The sequence below is a fragment of the Lacerta agilis genome, chromosome 15 (assembly GCF_009819535.1).
Source record: "Lacerta agilis isolate rLacAgi1 chromosome 15, rLacAgi1.pri, whole genome shotgun sequence".
NCBI classification, from domain to species: Eukaryota; Metazoa; Chordata; class Lepidosauria; order Squamata; family Lacertidae; genus Lacerta; species Lacerta agilis.
Window position 1 is genome coordinate 38808310 of NC_046326.1, and position 18499 is coordinate 38826808.

Sequence of the window (18499 nt, forward strand, 5' to 3'; positions counted from 1 at the left end):
TTATTATATTTTAAATACTTTTGCTAATAGATATATGTAAGCTCTTTCGTGGCTTCTCCCTCCGTTTGTTTATTGCCTTGTAAAATTCATTGATAAATGCATTATCTATTGGGAGTCCAGAGTATAACTTGAAAGGCGGAGAGCAGACGCCAGGCAGATATTATGAATTTTCCTTATCCTTTGAAATCTCTCCACGCTGTGCTGCTTCCTCCCACAGATCCTTTGAAACCAGAAATATTTGTGTGTGTGTGTGTCTGCACATTAACACAAATATTTACTGCACATATACATGACTGATATTAGTGTGTCTGCATGTGTGTAATAGATAATAATGTTTGCGTGCGTGTACTCGTATAATGTTGCAATTGTGCCTGATAGCGTTGAAGAATTAGATTCCATTACCTTGCATAACTGATTTATAAATCCGTGTACTTTCTGAAACCAATCGGCCTTGTTTCCGCGTAACCCCCGCGCCCCTTTTTAAAAAATTAGGAAGCCAGACTTGTTCGAGCAGCTGATGGTGTTTGATGCAGACTTTCAGATTTGCCTGACAAAGGGATCCATTTAGGATGGAATCGCTCCGGGGCCGAGCCTCTGGCCTGGGGGACAATTCAGCAGTGACGTAGGGAAAAAACATACTCTAGGCAAGCTCAGAGGCTTCACAGAATTTTGAACCTGGCTCCCAGGATTTGGTGAGAACAAGCCCTTGCTGTGGAGAAAGGGGAAGGGGTAGGGGGAGGTTCTGGGGCTGGCCGAAAGGGGCATGAAATTAGGTTGGTCTGTTTTGCGGACAGCATAATTTAGACAAGAGTTTCTTCTTCTTTTAAGGTAGGACTGAGTGAGAGAGGAAAAGGGGAGACTCAGCAGCACGGTTTAGGGGTGCTATTTAGGGAGACCACCCACCTTTCTCATCCAGACAGTAAAGGGTTACTCCTCCATCCTGCTCTGATGATCTTTAGGTATATAAAAAAATTAAACGTATCACCAGTACTTTTTTGGGGGGCGGTTCTTAATATTGTACATGACCTCTGAATCCTCTCCCAAAATATCCCGCCTCCCCCCCAAAAAAACCTGCATTTCTTAATAAGGTGATGGATTGTGCCTTCAACGTTGATAACCTTGTATGCAGCGGGCTGATTAGAAATCCAAGGTTTTGTGGGTGGGACGCCACATTAAAAACACAAAAGAACACAGCTAACTTTTCCTAACTGATCTGAATATCCTCCCGGATCTAAATCTGCATTTTTTTAATTTTCTATATTTACAAAAAATGCAGTTAAAACCAACAGACTGCGACTCGGTTATAATATTGGGGGCACTGATGTCCGAATCTCCTCCCCCCCCCATCGTTTTCCGGTCCAGTTTGTAGGGAGGTGTCAGTTCCTGGGCTTGGAACGTGTATTCTGCTTGTATGTGTGTATGTGTATGTCTTATCTCAAGACCTCCCTCGCAGATTCTCCAAATTCTACCAAGGTGGAACACACCTTTTTGAATGTTACATTTTTCATTTTTTGCTCGTGTTCTTGTGTCTGTCGACGATCGATGAAAGCGATTGCCCACTACCCAATCCACGGCTGGCCACGTGCTTCTGTTTATCCCATTTAAATTCGTGTAGCATACCTGGAAATTATTCCTATGGAAACTCAGCGGGGTTTCCTCGCGAGAAACCCCCCCCCCCCAAAAAAAAACAACCAGCGTGTACATTTTGCGATTCCTGTCTCCTGTAGACTTTATGTCCCAGCCCCCTCCCCTGATGCTCCTGGCGCACTTTTAATGTCAGAAGGGTGCTCCTTTTTCTGGACTTTGCAGATTTGCGTGGGGTCAAGTGGAGAGCTGTGTTCGCGCGTGGGGGGGACTTTTATTGTTGGGGAGGAACGAAGGGCGAGTGAAACCACATAGCCAGAATAATATCAATTGTCATTTAAAAAAAAACATTTTATTTTTCGAAACAAGACACTGCCTTTTCCTTAGAGCAAAATTTGACCCTTTCCTTAAAATACACACGTTAGCATTGAGAATATACATATAATAAACAACTTTTTTTAAAAAAAAGTATTATGACAAACTAGACTGGGAACCGGAGGGGGTTGGGGTAGTTTTGCAACGCCCTCCTCTCCCAGTGTCTGAGGGGGGTTCATCTTCCAGCGTCATAACTTTTATATGCCTGTTGTCTTTGTCCATGGAGTTTTCTTGGCAGGGATACTGGAGTGGCTTGCCGGTTCCTCTCCACTATGACCTGTCCATAGCTTCCCTGAGTTATTCAAGCCCCTTCGCCACGACAAGGCAGTGATCCATGAAGGGGTCCAGTGTGTAAGGTAACGCATTGAGATCTTGTTTAACTGTTTATTCTGAAACCCTAACAGGAAGGGCAAGCGCCTTGAACGCGGTAGGACTTATTTCTGATTAAAAGCAGGCAACTCTGCCTGGCTCGGTGACAATCCAATGCGCGCTGGGAGCGCCATCCTAATAATAATGTCTCCTCCAAAGGCCGGTCCTATTATCTTCAGCTGGGCAGGTGGGGTTAGGGCTGCAGCTTTCCCCGGGAATAAGCCCAGCTGAACTCAGCGAGGCTTACCCTCGAGGAAACATGCAGAGGATCGCGATAGGCAGAAGGTTGCGCCAGATGCAAAGGCGTTTCAAAAACTCCAATGAACAACTTAAGCAGCAAGGCGCTGGTCCCTATGATCCTCCTCGAACTACACCCGCCCGCCGCCCCTCAGCCTAGAGTTTTGTGGTTGTGTTAACTTGGAGGTCTGGCGATATTTTGCTTTCCCGTTTGATATGTTCCTGGGGACAATTTTCCATTCATTTCCTATGGTGCCTGGAGAAGGGGGGCCGGGGTGGGTTAGGAGGCAGGGAGGGGCATTGATTCTTGTGAGAAATGTTATTTTCATCAATCACCCGCAATTTGGCTAAGTGGCCCGGACAGAATACCAGCAGTCCCGCTGGCTGAGGTCAGAGAGACGAGGGAGCCGCGGAGAAGAGCAAATTGAGGACCCGGCAACCCTTTTGCAAGAGCTCCAAGGTCCCCAATGGCTGCCTGCCTGCGTGTGTGTGTGTGTGTGTAGTTGCAGGCAGAAATTGGGGGGGGGGATAAGGAGGGGCAGACTAGGAGGGGGGCCCGGGAAGGTCCGCCATGTGACATGAGGGAAATATGAAGGACTTTGACAGGTCTTAAACGGCCTGGCGCCAGGGCCGGAGTCTGCGTGGCTAAAAATAGACGACGGATGGAGAGAGGAGATGGGTCGAGATGAAAGGGGGCGCATGGTGGGGGCGAGGGGGGAGAAAACGGGGGGGGACAGGGACCTGCTGGGGGGGTGGGCAGATGTTTAGCCAGAGCAGCTTTCTCCCAAAGTTCAAGCAGCTTTTTTAATTGTCTGTGGGAAAATAATAATAAATCTTCGTTTTGCTTGTTACGCATCTCTTTTCGTAACGTTTTAGGGACCCATTTCACACCGCTCCCCATCTCTTCCTTTGAAAGAATGATAAAAAATATATTAAAAAACACCTCTCTCCCTCATTCATCCACCCGCGGATTTCTTTCCCGCGGATTTCTTTCCTACTCATAATTACACGCACACGGGTCTTCACGTTCATTTTCTTCTCATTGCGAAGGGAATATTGGCGTGTGTTTCCATTCCCCCCGCGATCGCTCCTTCTCCCTTGAATTACACACCCTTAGCTGCTTCTGTTTATTCCTACACAATTAAAACAGAACAAAACCCGGAAACGATGTTAGGCTGCTATAAAGGTGTGATTATGACCTGTCTCCAAGGATGCTAAATTTTGTTTTGAAACCCAAGCGGGATTTCCCATCTGTAATACTGTATTTATCTTTCCCTCTTTTCCTACCGTGTTTTTCACTCCCTCCCTCACTCACACAGATGTAGAGTGGCCTTGATTTTCAGCCTGGATGTATTATCTGAATGTAATTATTATTCACTGTGAAAGAGGACTGAGAAATCCATTGCAAACCTTTTTTTGGGGGGGGGGGAATTGGGATCTCAGCTTCCCGATGGGAAGAGTGTCCCCCCACCCCCTCGCAGCACTTATCCCGCCTGGAAAATACAGGGGTTAAAGGCATAAGCGAAACAAGTGGAAATAAATCTGTGCCAATTTTCTCCCCACCCCCCTTTCTCTTTTTCGGTCTTCACTAGGAGAATTGCGGCGGGGGGTGGGGGGTGGAGAGGGATCGGGGAAGGAAGTCGACAAGATAAGTTATTTAAAAGATAACCAGTCCCAGAAGGTTGCAGAAGGGGAGAGAGAGAAAAAGGAATAGCAAGGAAATTATTAGATCAAAATGCACTTGGGAAAAGGGGGGGGGGCAGAGTGGGATGTTCCAGCTTGTTGGGGGATTAAGGGAAGCTTAATATAGAAAATGGCTGGAAACTGAACTTTGTATATTCGCTGGGGGATGTTGGGGGGGGGGGAGAGATCCAAGTCTCCAGAACTTCCCCCCATTTAAACTCCATCCCACTGCCCTCATAACCGGAATCGACCTGAGGCTTAAAGCAAAACTCTCTACCTTCGTTTCCAGATAAGCCCCCACCTCGTATTTAAACATTGTGTGCGTTGTGTCCGTCGTGCACACGCACGCAGATGTACGTGCGGGATACGAGGAATCTACAAATAAATCTGTATATATTCTACGCATAACAAAATGCTTGTTTAAAATTCAATAAGTCCGGGGAAGGGGGGGTAATCAGCTCCAAAGCATATACACGCACGAAGATTGCACTCCTCTACGGGTCTACTCAAAGCAAGCCTCACTGAGTTCAATGGGGCTTACCCTCAGGCAAGTGGGTACAGTATTGGATTGCAAGCTTAACCTGCAGCAAGAGAATACAATTCCTGGGCCGATTAGATTGGGCATGTTAGATTTCCGTTTGTTTATATCTACACACACACACACACACACACACAAACACGAAGGGGGTATATATATGTGTTTATGTATTTGTAAGAGGTGTGTGTGTGTAATGTAATATCAGGGGAAGCATGAACGTTCCAAAAACATGGAGCATAACATTTAATTTTGTATACCAATCACTAAAGAGAGAAAAAGCAGCTTATTTCTATATTTGAAAAAAATAATCGGGGGTGGGGGGAAGAATATCAAATTATTTTAAGACGTGGAAAGTGAACTTTTGGGTTCCTTTATATCCATGGAGCGTAAAGGCGTAGATGTTGATTCAAACTTCCACTGGTGAGCTTAAACTGCAAATGATATCAGATCAGGGGTCCAATTTTCCTCTTCTACGTCCACCTCCCCACCCCTTTCAGTTCAAGGATGAAATGAAGTAGAATGCAGATGCATTATATAATTCAGTTCCTTTCATGTTTGACATGGTTGCAGGTGATTCTCCCTGCTTGGGTTTCGAAACCAAGTTTAGCATCCTTGGGAGATGTATATTTATATATATATGGCTGCTGTTGTCTAAATTGCTTCATTTTTCTTTCATAACCCACTGAGAACATTTTCTGTAGTTGGTCTGCCGCCTGCGCTTTCCATAGAGTTTGGTGGGATTCCCTCGCCCCCCCTCCCCCACCGCGATCCTCTGCTCAGTTAAGCAAGCCCCATTTGCGTGGTGGAGGGTGGGGAAAGAGACCGGTGGGATCTACTTCCGGCCAATAATGACTGGGAAGGATATCATCCTAAGTGCAAGATCCTGCCCCAAAATAGCCGCTAACACCCATGGGTTTCGCCGGGCAAAAGAAGCAAGTCAGCGTGTCCAGTTCTGCTGTTGAAACCAGTGAGGTATTTATTAGAGTTGTTTGTTTGGCTGGGATCGTGTCGCAGGTACATGCTTTGAGCACGAACAGGTACCGAGTCTGTATCTTCTTTATTTCTCACCAGCACCCGACAAACCCTTTCCTGAAAGTTAAAAATGAATTATGGGCAAAAGCAGTCCCCCCCCCCTCTTTTTAAAGGCTGTGATCCTGAGCGCGCTTTCCTTGCGGATAGGAACCCCTGACCTCTGTGCTGTGGCGCTAATTTCCGGGGAAGCGAAGCTAGAATCGGGTTGGTTTGTAGGTTCTCACTTTCTCCGTAACAGCCTAGAACGGGGATAAAATTGTAAGAAAGGGGTGTATTTTGGAAGGGGTGTCTGGCCCCTCCAGGATCTGATGCCTCTCTAGCAGCTGGTTGACTTTGTCCACGTTTAATAAGGGACTCCTCCTCCTCCTCTCTTTGGTGAAAACAAAACAGAAAGATAACAAGACGTAACATCTCGCTCAAAAATGCCCTTCTCTTCCCCGCCCATAGACAGCAAAGCCAGAAATCGCGTTGCAAAAAGCCACGTAATCGGTCGCTTGTTTACAAGTGGGTTTAAAATGCGCGCGGGTGGGGGAATATTGGGATCTATCATTTTCGAACCAAGGGCTACCTTGAGCCAAGCAGGTGCCATCGCTACCACTAAAAACAACATCAACCTTGCCCCCCAGTTTTAAAACGACTCCCTTTTTGCACTTCCTTTCCTCAAATCATTCCATAGCACTAATTATTATTATTAAAAATAATATCAGTTTGCCTGTTGCTATCATGGACCGTCGCTTGGTATTTTTGGGAAGAGTATTTTTTTCTTCCTTTATAGCTGAGGCCCACCTCCTGTTCTGCACTATTGGGAGCAAGAGAGCTGAGAAGGAAGTCGGGAGTGATGGGGTCTAATCCAGGAAGAGGGAGCAGGAATATCAGCAAGGGTGGCGGGCAGAGGCCAAAGAGGCAGGGACTCCTGCACCTTCAATAGCTGGGTAGAAAATGGACTTTCGGCAGCTGCAGCTTGCTTGCTACTAAAGGTGTAGGAGCCCCGGCCACTTTGGCGTCTGCCCACCCTTGCTTGGTAACTGGGCTGGAGGAGCAGAGCCTTAAATCGAACACCTTTACCTGGCTGTCATAAGCCCCTTGCAGAATCTGAATTTTACCAAACAGTGACTGAATCAGCTTTGAGGTAGTGAGCCCCCACCCCACAGCCCCCCCACAGCCCACCAGGGGTCAAATCTGGCTTCTGATTTGGCTTTTGGCAAAAGGTGGCCCTTCCCTGTCTCACTCCATCAGCAACAGGGTAGTAATGATGCCCTACTTTGCAGGGTGGTTGTTATGGATTAGTGACAGGATAATATGGAAGGGGGAAATGAGAGGATGAAAAATATGCAGAAGCACAGTCTGGACCCTGTTCTGACTAGTAGGCCTACATTCACCCCGTCTATATAGATTTCTCTCTGCTCTCCGGAAAGGAAAGGTTGTAGGTCAGGGACAGAGAAGCTGCTTTGCCTGCAGGAGGTCCCAGGTTCGATCCCAGGCATCTCCCGATAGGAGAGGGAATGCCCCCTCTGCTCGAAGCCCTAGAGAGCTGCTGCCAGTCAGTGTTGGCAATGTGGAGCTCGATAGATCAATGGTTTGACTCGGTATTAGGCGGTTCCCTATGATTTTTCTTGTGGGCTGCGGAGAAGACGAGAGAATGTGTGTGACAGACCATCTCAAAAACACACGCATAGAATATGTTCTTTAAATGCACTCTGTCCATGTCCAGAGAAACCCGCTGCCTCGGTGCTCAACATCTTGTGGGGATGAAGTCTGGCTTTTTCAAACAGATCCCGGGGCTCAGGAAGCCTCTGCACTGGAGCAACTAAGTCAAAGGCATTGTAAACGGAAATGTTTACTGGCGGGCGGGGGGGGGAGGGGGGAGGCAAAGAGTTCGTCACAGAACAATCCTATGCGTGTCTATTTCAGAGAAAGCCCTGTTCAGTTCAATGAGGCTTACTCCCCAGTAAGTGTGGTTAGGATTGTAGCCTCATCAGACTCAAACTGGATATTAGGCGCTCAAAAAAGAAAAGGGAAGAAAAAAAGAAAAAAGGTGGGGTTACCTGGCTGCTGCAAACAGCGCGCCTCCCCCCCCCCCATCTATCTGTTGTGAATTAAGGGTTGTGTCTGCTGGGTGGGTGGGGCCAATGCCTTTTCACTTCCCCCCCTTTCCGCTGTCGTTTTCATTTTTTGTTCATATTCATTATCCGCATCCTATTTATTATTAATTCCTTCCACCACCACCCCTCCAGTTTATTCCCTCCAAAATGCTCAGCGTTAACTGTAAGCTTCTCGGGGCGAGAGCTAAGGCCACGCGGCGCCACACACGTGCGGCGCGTGGCTCCCTCTCCCCCAAAAGAATCTTGGGACTTTGCTCTCGCTTGTTAAGAAGAGCTGGGAACTGTAGTTTGTTAAGTCGTGTACTGGGTACTGTAGCTCTGTGCCGTGCTCTGGATTCTTTGAGAAAAGTCGCGTGTTTTGCGTGAATGATGGAGAGGTGACCTAAGGCGCCTGTTGCTCCATAGATCTCGACCCGCCCAGTAGGGATGCTGCCCCAGTTGGGGAAATGGGCTGGCGGACCTGTGCGTGTCTATGCGGAGTCGCTCCCCTCCCCCTTCTCTCCGCGCCGCCGAGGAGCTGCGAAAGACTAGCTGGCCTTGCTGAGTCTCTCAGAAGCTGATTAGATGCGGCCATCTAGGGGTCAGGCGAGCACATGATTCCGCAGCCTGGGCAAGGCGCGGCTCCTGCTCCCATCGCGGGCTTATAGGTCCTCTCCCACTTGAAGGGAGAAAAGGAGGGGGGAATAACTTCCCAGAATTTGGGGGGGCATAAATGCTTCTCTCTATTTATTTATGTTTTTTTTAAAAAAACTTCTTTGTCTTGTCGCTTTTTAATTGTGGACACTTCAAACTCCTGGCGCCAAGAGGCTCTTGACCCAACTCTCTCCCACCCCCGGCTCAATCGGGGGGGGGGGAATCTGAAAGTAGACACACAGCCAGACAGACAGCTCTCCTTGTCAACTATCTGTGGAGTGGGAAGATTTGGCTGGGACAGGGTGGGTGGGTGGCGGATCTTGAGGAGGTGGCGAGAGAGAAAGAGGTGCGCCTCTCCCCCCACCCCCAAAAAATCCATTTTCAAACAAAGTAGCCCTTGCAAGCGATCCCCCTCTCGGCTCTATTTTCTCCAACCCCCTAAGTAAATTCTCTCCCTCCGGAAAAAAAGACCAGGAAAGGCGGTGGGCAAATAACGCCGATCAATTGAAAATGGAACAAGGGGGCTAGAGATGAGAGAGCCAAAACTAATTTCATTGATATCCATTTCTCATTTGGAACCAGTTTTTGGGGCGCAATTGAAGAGGGGAAGTTCGCCAGCCAACTTCACTCATTACATGCAAGTGGGCGGGCGCCGGTGACAATTCGTTGGGTGCTGTTAAATGGGTGGGGGGGACCATCTAACCCCCTCCCGCGCCTGTATTATGGGATATGCTGAGGAGCTGATGTGGCTATCAAGAAGTCAGGGCTGCGATCCTTACGCACGCTCACTTGGGAGTAGTAAGCTCTATGCAAGCGAAGTGGGACTTTATTCCTAATAAAGATGCGGAGAACCGGACGGCAAAGTTGTGTTCCTGAGGACGGTGTGGGTAGCATTGGTTTTTAGGGATAGACAAGTGGTTTGTGGATGTCAGCCCAGGGGATTGAGGGGAGGTGAGGTGGGGAGAACCGCTACAGTATTTCCAGGGCTGCGATCCAGCAAAAAGTTAAGCGTGGGAGTCTGGGATGTACAAACCCATTTTTAAAAACAATAAAGGCCCCGACTAAAAATGGGAGCTGTTCATTCAGAGCGCAATCCTACAGGTCTGCTCAGAAGTAAGTCCCGCTGAGCTCGAGGAGGCTTGCTTCCAGGTGAGCTTAATATAGGATTGCAGCTGGGAGCAAGTTCCAGTGGGGTCCAATCGGACTTACTTCTGAGTAGAGATCGCACGAATGCGCTGTTGGAGACCATCTAGTTCAAAATCTTTAGGTTGTAGGGATGGGAGTATTAACAGTATCGGACTTGCAGAATAGTAAGAATGATTTAATAATTAATAATACATCCGGTGTGAACCGCGGCTGCGTTCATACGCGCACAAAAAGTGTTCCACGCTTTTGGCACCCTCCTCGCCTCAGCGACCTTTCCCCAAAAGCTTAAAAAAAAAATACTACGGATCGGCGCTCCCTCGAAACCTACCCCGAGGTAATCTCTGAACGCGCGCCCCCGCTGCTCGCTACTCACCCGAGGCTGCTTTGGCCGCGTTTTGCAGAGGATCCAATTCGCTCCGCTATTACTTCCATTGCCCGGGCTGAATCTTTCCATCTCCGCACGGTCCCGGAGGCCGAGACTGGGCTAGGAAGCGAAGTCTTAAAGCGGCGATGCGCACCGGCTTGCTTCCATTTTTCTCAGACCCCCCCCCCTATGCCTCCCCCGCGTTATCTGGGCGCCCCACCCCTACTCCAAAGATTGGGAAGCCGCGAAATCAGCTCGTGGTCCAGGCAGCCGCTGCCCGGATTCGCTGGAGCGGGGGGAGCGCATGGCCCTTTCTCCGTTCTCTGGGTGGGCCCTACCCGAATCTCTTCAAAGGGTTTCTTTCCCTCCCTCTCTCTGGCTCTCTCTCCCCCTCCCTCCTTCCTCCCTGAAATTAAATCGGGGGGTGGGGAGTGGAACATCCAGCTCGGGGTTTTGGAAAAGTAATGGATGTCATAAGAAACTATAATTTGGGGGGCAGGAAAGGAAAAAAAGGAAAGGAGCAGCCCTTTGATGGATTAAATGGAATAATTATATTCACGGTGTCCTTGTTCACCCCCCCTCAAAATATTCCTCTTTGTAGGGGGCGGGCGGGAAAGGGGAACAGTTCTGGCCCTAGACCACTTGAGAAGTGAACATCTGAAACAGGCTCGCACCTAGTCAGCTAACCGAAGGTGTAAGCCTGCTGCCTTCAACGATATTTACTCAGAAGTAAGTCACCTTGCGCTCAGTGCGATTTACCCCAGGGTAAGCGTGATAAACTGGGTCTTCCCGAAGCCCAGGATTGTCCCCAGAGAGTGGCCCGATCCACAGAACGCGTCCATGCATGGTCTACTCAGAAATAAATTCTATCGGGTTATATACTCTGTGTAGACCAGATAAAATTTATGCCTTGTTTTGCAATTGGTCTACTCTCTGTAGGACTAACACGTTGCACTCCAAGGGGATTTACATCCAAGGGGATTTACACCCAAATCCAAGTGGATTTCAGCCTAAAGCGGAATTTCTTCGCCAGTTTCTTTCGCGACGGAGCTGTGACATTTACTAACACCTGAATTGCGTTTTCTCGGAAGTAAACTGCTCCCAGAACAGTGCGATTCTAGGGGAAGCTTTCCCCAAGAATGCCGCACTATAGATGCAGAATAGACGTGGAATAGGTTAGCATATTTGAGCTCCTTAAAATGTTTATTGTAAGTTCATCGGGGCAGTGACCTGTCGGTCGCTTGTGCTATGCAGAAAAGCCACACCATGCTGTACTGGTTTCAACAAATAATAAATGCTAATTCGTATGTGGTGTTGTGCTGGGAAGCATCCATTATGTACACCCGCAGAAAAAACACGCAGGTAGGCCTCCGAACAAGCTAACAGAGTTCTCACGTGCAGAGGATTCGCCAGTCTTTAGACATGTGACACCCACCGGCTTTTGCTCGTAAGCCTTTTAGGCACCAAGGCCCAATAAACTTACAGCGGGTCTCCTCGGGAGTAGCTCCAAAGTCCCGAAGCCTGTGTGAAGGGATGAAATTTCTAAAACTTTCCCTGAGAATAAAGTGGGGGGGGGGGAGAGAGAGAGAGAAAAAACACGTGTGGAAAGAGACACCTGCACTAGCGTTCGAGTGGGGTGTGTGTGTGCTCTGGGGAGAGGGACCCTTTCCAAGCACCTGTTCAAGGCCAAACACTCATCCCCACAACCCGAGGGGGAAAAAACCGAGTCCGAGCAAAGATGGCTCGTTGCCGGCGTCTCTCCGGTCCTAGGAATGGTTCCTGCCGCTTCCTTTTCCACTAGGTGATAGATCCTCTCTGTGGGTGGATTCAAGGGCTTTCTGGAGAACCAGGGTAGTGCCCCCCATCCCGATCCTGTTCCGCAGGCCTCCGCCCTCTCTCTGATCTCCATCCCTCGCCCGGCCTGCGCCCTGGTCGCTTGCGCGCTGGCGCATTCCGTGGGGCGCCTTCTCTCCTGGCTGCCTGGCCAGACTCACTCCGGGCGCCTCTGCCAACAGTTCCAGCGCTGGGGGAACGTCCCCACTCCCTCTCCCCCTTCTTCCCCATCAGCTAGGAGCTGGGCCTGGAGAGGGGAGGGCTCCCGAGGCCTTGCCTCTGTCATTGGTTAATATTTTATTCTGTTGACATGTTTTCTTTCGGGTGATGCCTCCGACACCTTTCACCCCCCCCCCCCGTTCCTCTCTTCCTCTCTTCTTCTGTTTCTCCTCCCTCTTCTCTCTTTCTCTCCACCCGCCCATCACAAACCCCTTTCTATTCCCTCCTTCTCTCTACCCCCACCCCTTCCCAGCTCCCTCTCTCACCCCAGATCTTGGCCGGACCTGTCAAAACCACGCCTATGGACATCCACAATTGGTCTGAACCGCGTAAAATCCACAATCAAGGGGGGCTCGGCTCATTAAGGGTTGGCCCGAGAGGTGGAAACGCGCGGAGCGGAGCGAGGGGGGTGGGGAGGAAGGAAGGAAGAAGAGGAGGGAGGGAGGGAGAAAGAGGAGGAAAGAGAGAGAGAGAGGAGGAGGAGGAGGAGGAGAGAGAAGAGGTGGAGGAATCCGAGCAAGGAAGGGCGCGCGAGAGATCGTCCCAGCGCTTTCTGCTCCTTTATTTTTTAAAACAGAGGGATCCAGAAGAGACGCAAGCCAGTCTGCCCTGGGGCTCGCTCTCCTTCGGAGCTATGAAGCGCCTGGCTCCCGGCTCGGATTCCGGCGTCGATCCAACTCCGGAGCCTCGCGATCCTTGAGCGACCGGAGAAGAGGGGGCGGGGGTTGGTTTCGCTTTGGGTCGGAAAGGCGAAGGAAGGAAAGAAGGAAGCTCCCCCGGCTGCTGGCCGCTCGCAAACTGCGAGGGGGGAAAGAGAGAGCGCGAGCGAGCGCCAGAGAAGAAAAGGGGGGCCGGCGGCAAGATCCCCCTCCCCTCCCCACCCCACGGCCGCCAGATCCAGCTTGGCTTTCTCTCCCTCTCTCGGGGAGGGGGGTCAGGAGTTCTTGTAGGACTGGGAGGGAGGGGGACGCGCTTCTCCGCCGACTCCCCCTCCCCAAACCTTTCCTGTTTGCAAGATCATCTTGAGCTGTTCTTTAAAATTTTTATTTTAAGGACTTGATTTTTTTTTTAAGGCGTCAAGACTCGCACTTTTTTGTGTGTGGGGGCCCCTCCAAATTGATCGTGGAGAAGGGGCTCTGTTTCGCCCTCCCTCCTGCCTGCAAGAGGAAAAACATATAAGGACTTACCGGCCCCTCGGAGACGTCCAGAAGAACTCAAATCACCGGGACTGTTTGGTAGTGTGGTGTTTGTATGTGAGTCTGTGTGCGCCTGTTTGTGTGGGCTATCCCCCAGCTCTGCTCGGGCTTTCCTCCCTTCTCCCCAGTTCCTGGCCCCCTGCACGGGAACCCGAAGGCAGTTTTGCCAGAGTTGAGGTGGGCTGAAATCCACCAGCCCGGGGGCGCTTCTGAGAACCGCGAACAGAAAACGGGTTGAAATTTACTAGCTCTCCTGCCTGAGCTCGCAGGGGGGGAGGTGTGCTTGGTTGTGTGTGTGTGTGTACGGGGTGGGGGGGATTGAAATTGACAAGCAAAGCAGGCGCCTCTTCTTCTCCCCCCCCCATCAACTCCCAACCCCTCCCTTGCTGGAGGGATCGGGCTTTCCTCCCGGATTTGTGGATATACTGATGAGAGATCCAGCCTTCCCGGGGACTGCGATGGCTTACCACCCTTTCCACGCGCCCAGGCCGTCCGACTTCCCTATGTCAGCCTTCCTAGCGGCCGCTCAACCCTCCTTCTTCCCGGCTTTGGCTCTGCCTCCGGCCGCCCTGACGAAACCTTTGCAGGATCCTAGCCTGGCCGGAGCCGCTGAGGCCAGTTTGCACGTCTCGGCGCTGGGACACCACCACCAAGCCGCCCATCTGAGGTCGCTCAAAAGCCTGGAGCCCGAGGAGGAGGTCGAGGACGACCCCAAAGTGACCCTGGAAGCAAAAGATCTCTGGGATCAGTTTCACAAACTAGGGACCGAGATGGTGATCACCAAATCTGGAAGGTGAGCAGTTGAGGGCGCCAACCACGTTGCAATTAGGAATAGCAAAAGTAATAATTGATAATGATAATAATTCACATTTTTTGCATGATAGCAGGATAATAATTCATGTTTTGCATGATAGGGGCATTGTTAAGCACTGATTTTTGCTCGGTGGGGGAAGGAATCAACCTTCGGTGTTGTTTCTCACGGTATGCTCCCCCACCTATGACTTTAATTTAAATGTATTTGTCATCTCTCTTAAAACGCCTTCCTACCCCCAAACCCCTTTCCAGCCAAAGCAACATAAACTGGAAGTAAAGTTTTCCTGCAATCATTGGGTTTTATTCCCAAGCCAATGCGTTCAAGGTTGGGTTAGTGTGTTTAAATGCTAAGCAGATATATCTGATTTTTAGTAAGGGGTTCTTGCGGTGTGTGCGCGCGCGTTTGTGTGGAAGTCGTCTTTTCCACGCTGAAACTAGGTCTCTTCCCCCCACCTCCCCAATTCATGGTTAATTATTTAAACCCTATAATTCCATATTATATTTGTTTACACGATTTAAAAAAAAATTGTTTCCGGGTTAAATGTATCTGGCTAATATCCTCGAAACACCACCGAGTTGTGTGATATTAGCTAATACTTTGATTTTATTTTTAAAGTTCATATGTATGTATGTATGTATTTTTTAAAGCTGCATAGTTACACTTTACATTAAAATATCCTAAAGGAGCCCAGGAGTGCAGATTGCAACCGTAGGGCACGCTTTACATAGGAGTAAGCCCCAGTGAACACGGTTGACTTGACTTCAGAGGGTAAAACGGGCATTAGGATCAGGCCAAAGAGGCATAACTGATGCCAGAAAGCCCCCCCCCACCCACCCCCGCTTCAAAACTGAGGGTCTTCCTTACGAGCAAAACACGCTGCTGAATGAAGGAGGAATGATTTTTGGAGGTTTGGAAATGGATTTGAAACGCTCCTCTTTCCACCCAGATTCCTGAAAATTTGGGTACTGCGGTTTGGATCTGCTAAATTTCTTTTCATTTTCCATCTCATGTTGCCTGCAGGGAAGCCCTCCATCCTCGCTGGGCCCCCTGCCCTCCCCACCCCAAATGTAATGAGCGGACGAATTTCTCGAACTTCCAGGGAGGGGGTTTCCTGTTGTTTTATCTATTCTCTCCCCCTCCCTTTGCCAGCAATGCCTCGGTCTATTAAGAGAAGTTTGAGGTTTGCGTTTTGTCTCTTTTCAGGTTAGGCCAAGGAAAATTTGGAATGGTAAAACAAGGGGCTTCGACACGACCCCTCACCCCCATTCTACATGTAGAATTTGCACCACATTTTTTAAAGAGAGAGAGAGAAAAGATCTGCCGTGCAGTGCAGGCGCACAACTAGGTCATTCGGCTTCCCTGCCCCTGACAATCCGGATTTCAACTTCCTTTTGAACCTGGATTTTTAATCCGGAACAAGGAATCGTTTTCTTATTAATCTGCTCCTAAAATAAAAAAAGTCTGTCCTATGCACTCTGTAAATCCCATTCACCCTTACCTTGAAGTAAATCCCAGCGAAATGGATGGGATTTAGAATTTCAGAGTAATGGATGGGCTTTCGAATGCAGAAGGAAAGACAGGGGTGTATTTTTTTGGGGGGGAAGCTTCCTTTCTTTCAAACCCCTCCCTCCTCGAAATGCACACCTTTTTATAGAAGCAGAATTTGGATTGGGGAATTATTTTCGGGGGGGGGTGTCTTTATTTGTTTTCTTAGAACCCTGGCCCTGAAAAGGTGGCCTAATTTCAAAGGATGTGCCCTGGGCCTGCATTTTAAACTGCAACCTGGTAAAGACTTTCCTTGCACAAAACCGGCTTTACTCTCGAGTAAACGCGTTTAGGGGCCCCCCCCCGCGTCTGAGGAAGAGTTTCAGTCCAGTTGGACTTGCGGCGCGTCCAGTGCATGTTTACTCGGAGACCATTCCCACGGTGCGCGACTGAACCTTTCCCCCTTGAACTGTGCTCTGGGTTCATAGGCGCAAAAGACCGCAATCTCTGCAGCCTCTTTGGAAAACCTGCTGCACGGGACAGAGTGGCACTTACTTCTGAGTAAGCATGCGTGGAAATCGCCCGCCGAGGAAGCCCTGTACCTTAAAGTCCAGCTTGTCTTCAAAACAAAGCCTTAGATTGCCGTGCTGCTTCTCTCTTTCGAAAAAAGAAAGGGACGCAATTCGAAACAAAAACATAAGGCCATCTCTTGAAATAGAAACCAGCGTTTCACAGTGTTTAAACCGGAGATCCATCATGTTTAATAACGGGCACGTGCGTTTTAAATAGATTGCAATGTTTCCGAGCAGAATTCTTGTCTTTGCGAAGAGGTGGGTGGAAAGATCGTTTCCTTTAAAACCTTGTTTTTCCTTTTTTTTTTTATTTATTTCCTGGTGTTGATTCAGGCGAATGTTCCCCCCTTTCAAAGTTCGCGTCAGCGGCTTGGACAAGAAAGCGAAGTACATTTTGTTAATGGATATCGTGGCGGCCGACGACTGTCGCTACAAGTTCCACAACTCGCGCTGGATGGTGGCCGGGAAAGCGGACCCGGAGATGCCCAAACGCATGTATATCCACCCGGACAGCCCCGCCACCGGCGAGCAGTGGATGGCCAAGCCCGTCGCCTTCCACAAACTCAAGCTCACCAACAACATCTCGGATAAGCACGGCTTCGTAAGTCCCTCCCGTGCCCCCTTTCCTTCTTTCTGTGGGGTAAAAAGCTGGGTGGGGGGGTGGGGGGGGTGAGGAGGTGCTGTTTTTCTTTCATTTAATTTCCAAGGCTTTGAAAAATCCGCCCAGCCTGCCTGCCACCTCCTCTGTGCCTCGGGGATGCCCGGCTCCTGTCACACAGTTGACACGTGTCTCTATCTTCAGATAATCTCTCCGCTGGGAACTGGAGTTTTTTGTGGGGGGGAGTGGAGAGAGAAAGAGAGATCAGGCAGGCATACCGTACCCTTTTTTTTTAAGAAAGAAAAGCTGCGATCTGGAGCGCAGGATTTATTAAAGAGTTCAAGTCCTGGTTGAAACGGTGGAGTTGGGGGCTTTACTCCTGAGTATACCACCGCAAGAACTGGCGCTATGGGGCTGCCGTTGATCAGCACAGTTTCTCCCCTCACCCCGCCCGCAACAGGCAGATATTACCCTTACTCTTTGAGATTGGGGTTTTCTGGGGCGCCAGGCGCTGTACATTTGTGGCTCTTTAGATCCGCATTAAAGTGAGTAGTCCTCAATCCGAAATGCCTGAGCTCCTGTTTACAACTCCCTTTTGCAAACCTCCTCGTTAAAGCTCTCCTTTTGGAGTCTGTATTTAGTAAACTTCGTAGAAATATTCCCGTATATAACACATATAATAGTGTTGTTCCATATATAATTCGTACAATATCTCCTGTGTGTGTGTGAATGTATGCTCTTGGTCCCCATCTTAAGAACTTGCAACCTCTAACCTGAAAGACCGTACACTTTTAAATAAATTTATCCGATATATATCTGTAGGGTGCTTCCCCCCCCACACACACCTGATGCTAATGAAGGGGGCCTCTATTACCCATAGCTAATAAATCATACCTCCTTATCAGGAGTTTAAAATTCGTAACAACCCACACCCCTGCCAGAGGTTCTCTCCTTCTGGGGTCAGGGGTGGGGTGGGATAACGGGCGGAAAATCCTCGCTGGAGAGCGTATCCTACACGCTTGTGCACGGTTGACTTGAAAGTAAATTCTCCTCGATTGCAATGCGGACTTAAATGCGCATCATAGCATTGCGGATTTACAGCCGCATCTTGTATGCAAAGAGAGATGTTAACTCGGGAAGGAAATCCCATTGATTTCCCCGCTCGCCTTCCCATCGGGACCTCCCGTCAACGTTGCAATCCTATCCAAATTTGCCAGGGAAGTAAGCTTAACTGAGATCAACCGGGCTTAATTTAGAGTAAACACGAGTAACGTCGGGAGGGGAGATCTGCGCTTGCTTTCTAACAGTGCAGTGGTAGGTCGGTTTACTGGGAAGGAATTCTGGTATATTCAGTGGAGCTTACTCCCAGGTAAGCCTGAAGAAAACAATCACTTGCATAAGCAACATTTCTTCCAGGGTGAGTGGTCAGTTAGTGCCTTCAGTTCAGCGAAGGCCGAGGCAATAATTCATGGGGGTAAATCTCATTTAATTCATCGGGGTTTACTTCTGAGTAGGCACGCATAGGATTATGCTATGAGCTACCATTAACATTTCTGATCATTTTTTCACCTCAGGGGCTGGTTTGCTTGTTAATTCATTAAAACCTATAAAGTCTTTTTTTTTTTTTTTGCAAGACAGCTAAAGTGAATTAACAGGAGATATTTTTATCCTATAAAATAATCACATTTATTTTTAAAGGCAATTCAAACTCCGCTTCTT

The 18499-nt window shown here is 49.1% G+C and overlaps 1 protein-coding gene across 2 annotated transcripts in view; it reads left to right on the forward strand.

Annotated features, from left to right (window-relative positions):
* Positions 1-243: 243 nt before the first annotated feature.
* Positions 244-18499, forward strand: part of TBX2 (T-box transcription factor 2) — a 45952-nt gene continuing 27696 nt past the window's right edge. Inside the window, exons 1-3 of one of the 2 annotated variants that reach the window (XM_033171483.1) lie at positions 244-254; positions 13602-14104; positions 16516-16783. In XM_033171483.1, coding sequence (XP_033027374.1) covers positions 13740-14104; positions 16516-16783 — 633 coding nt within the window. In that variant the 5' untranslated portion in view covers positions 244-254; positions 13602-13739. Of the gene's footprint in view, positions 255-13211; positions 14105-16515; positions 16784-18499 lie in introns of those variants that run through there. The other variant, XM_033171482.1, reaches the window with a different exon arrangement.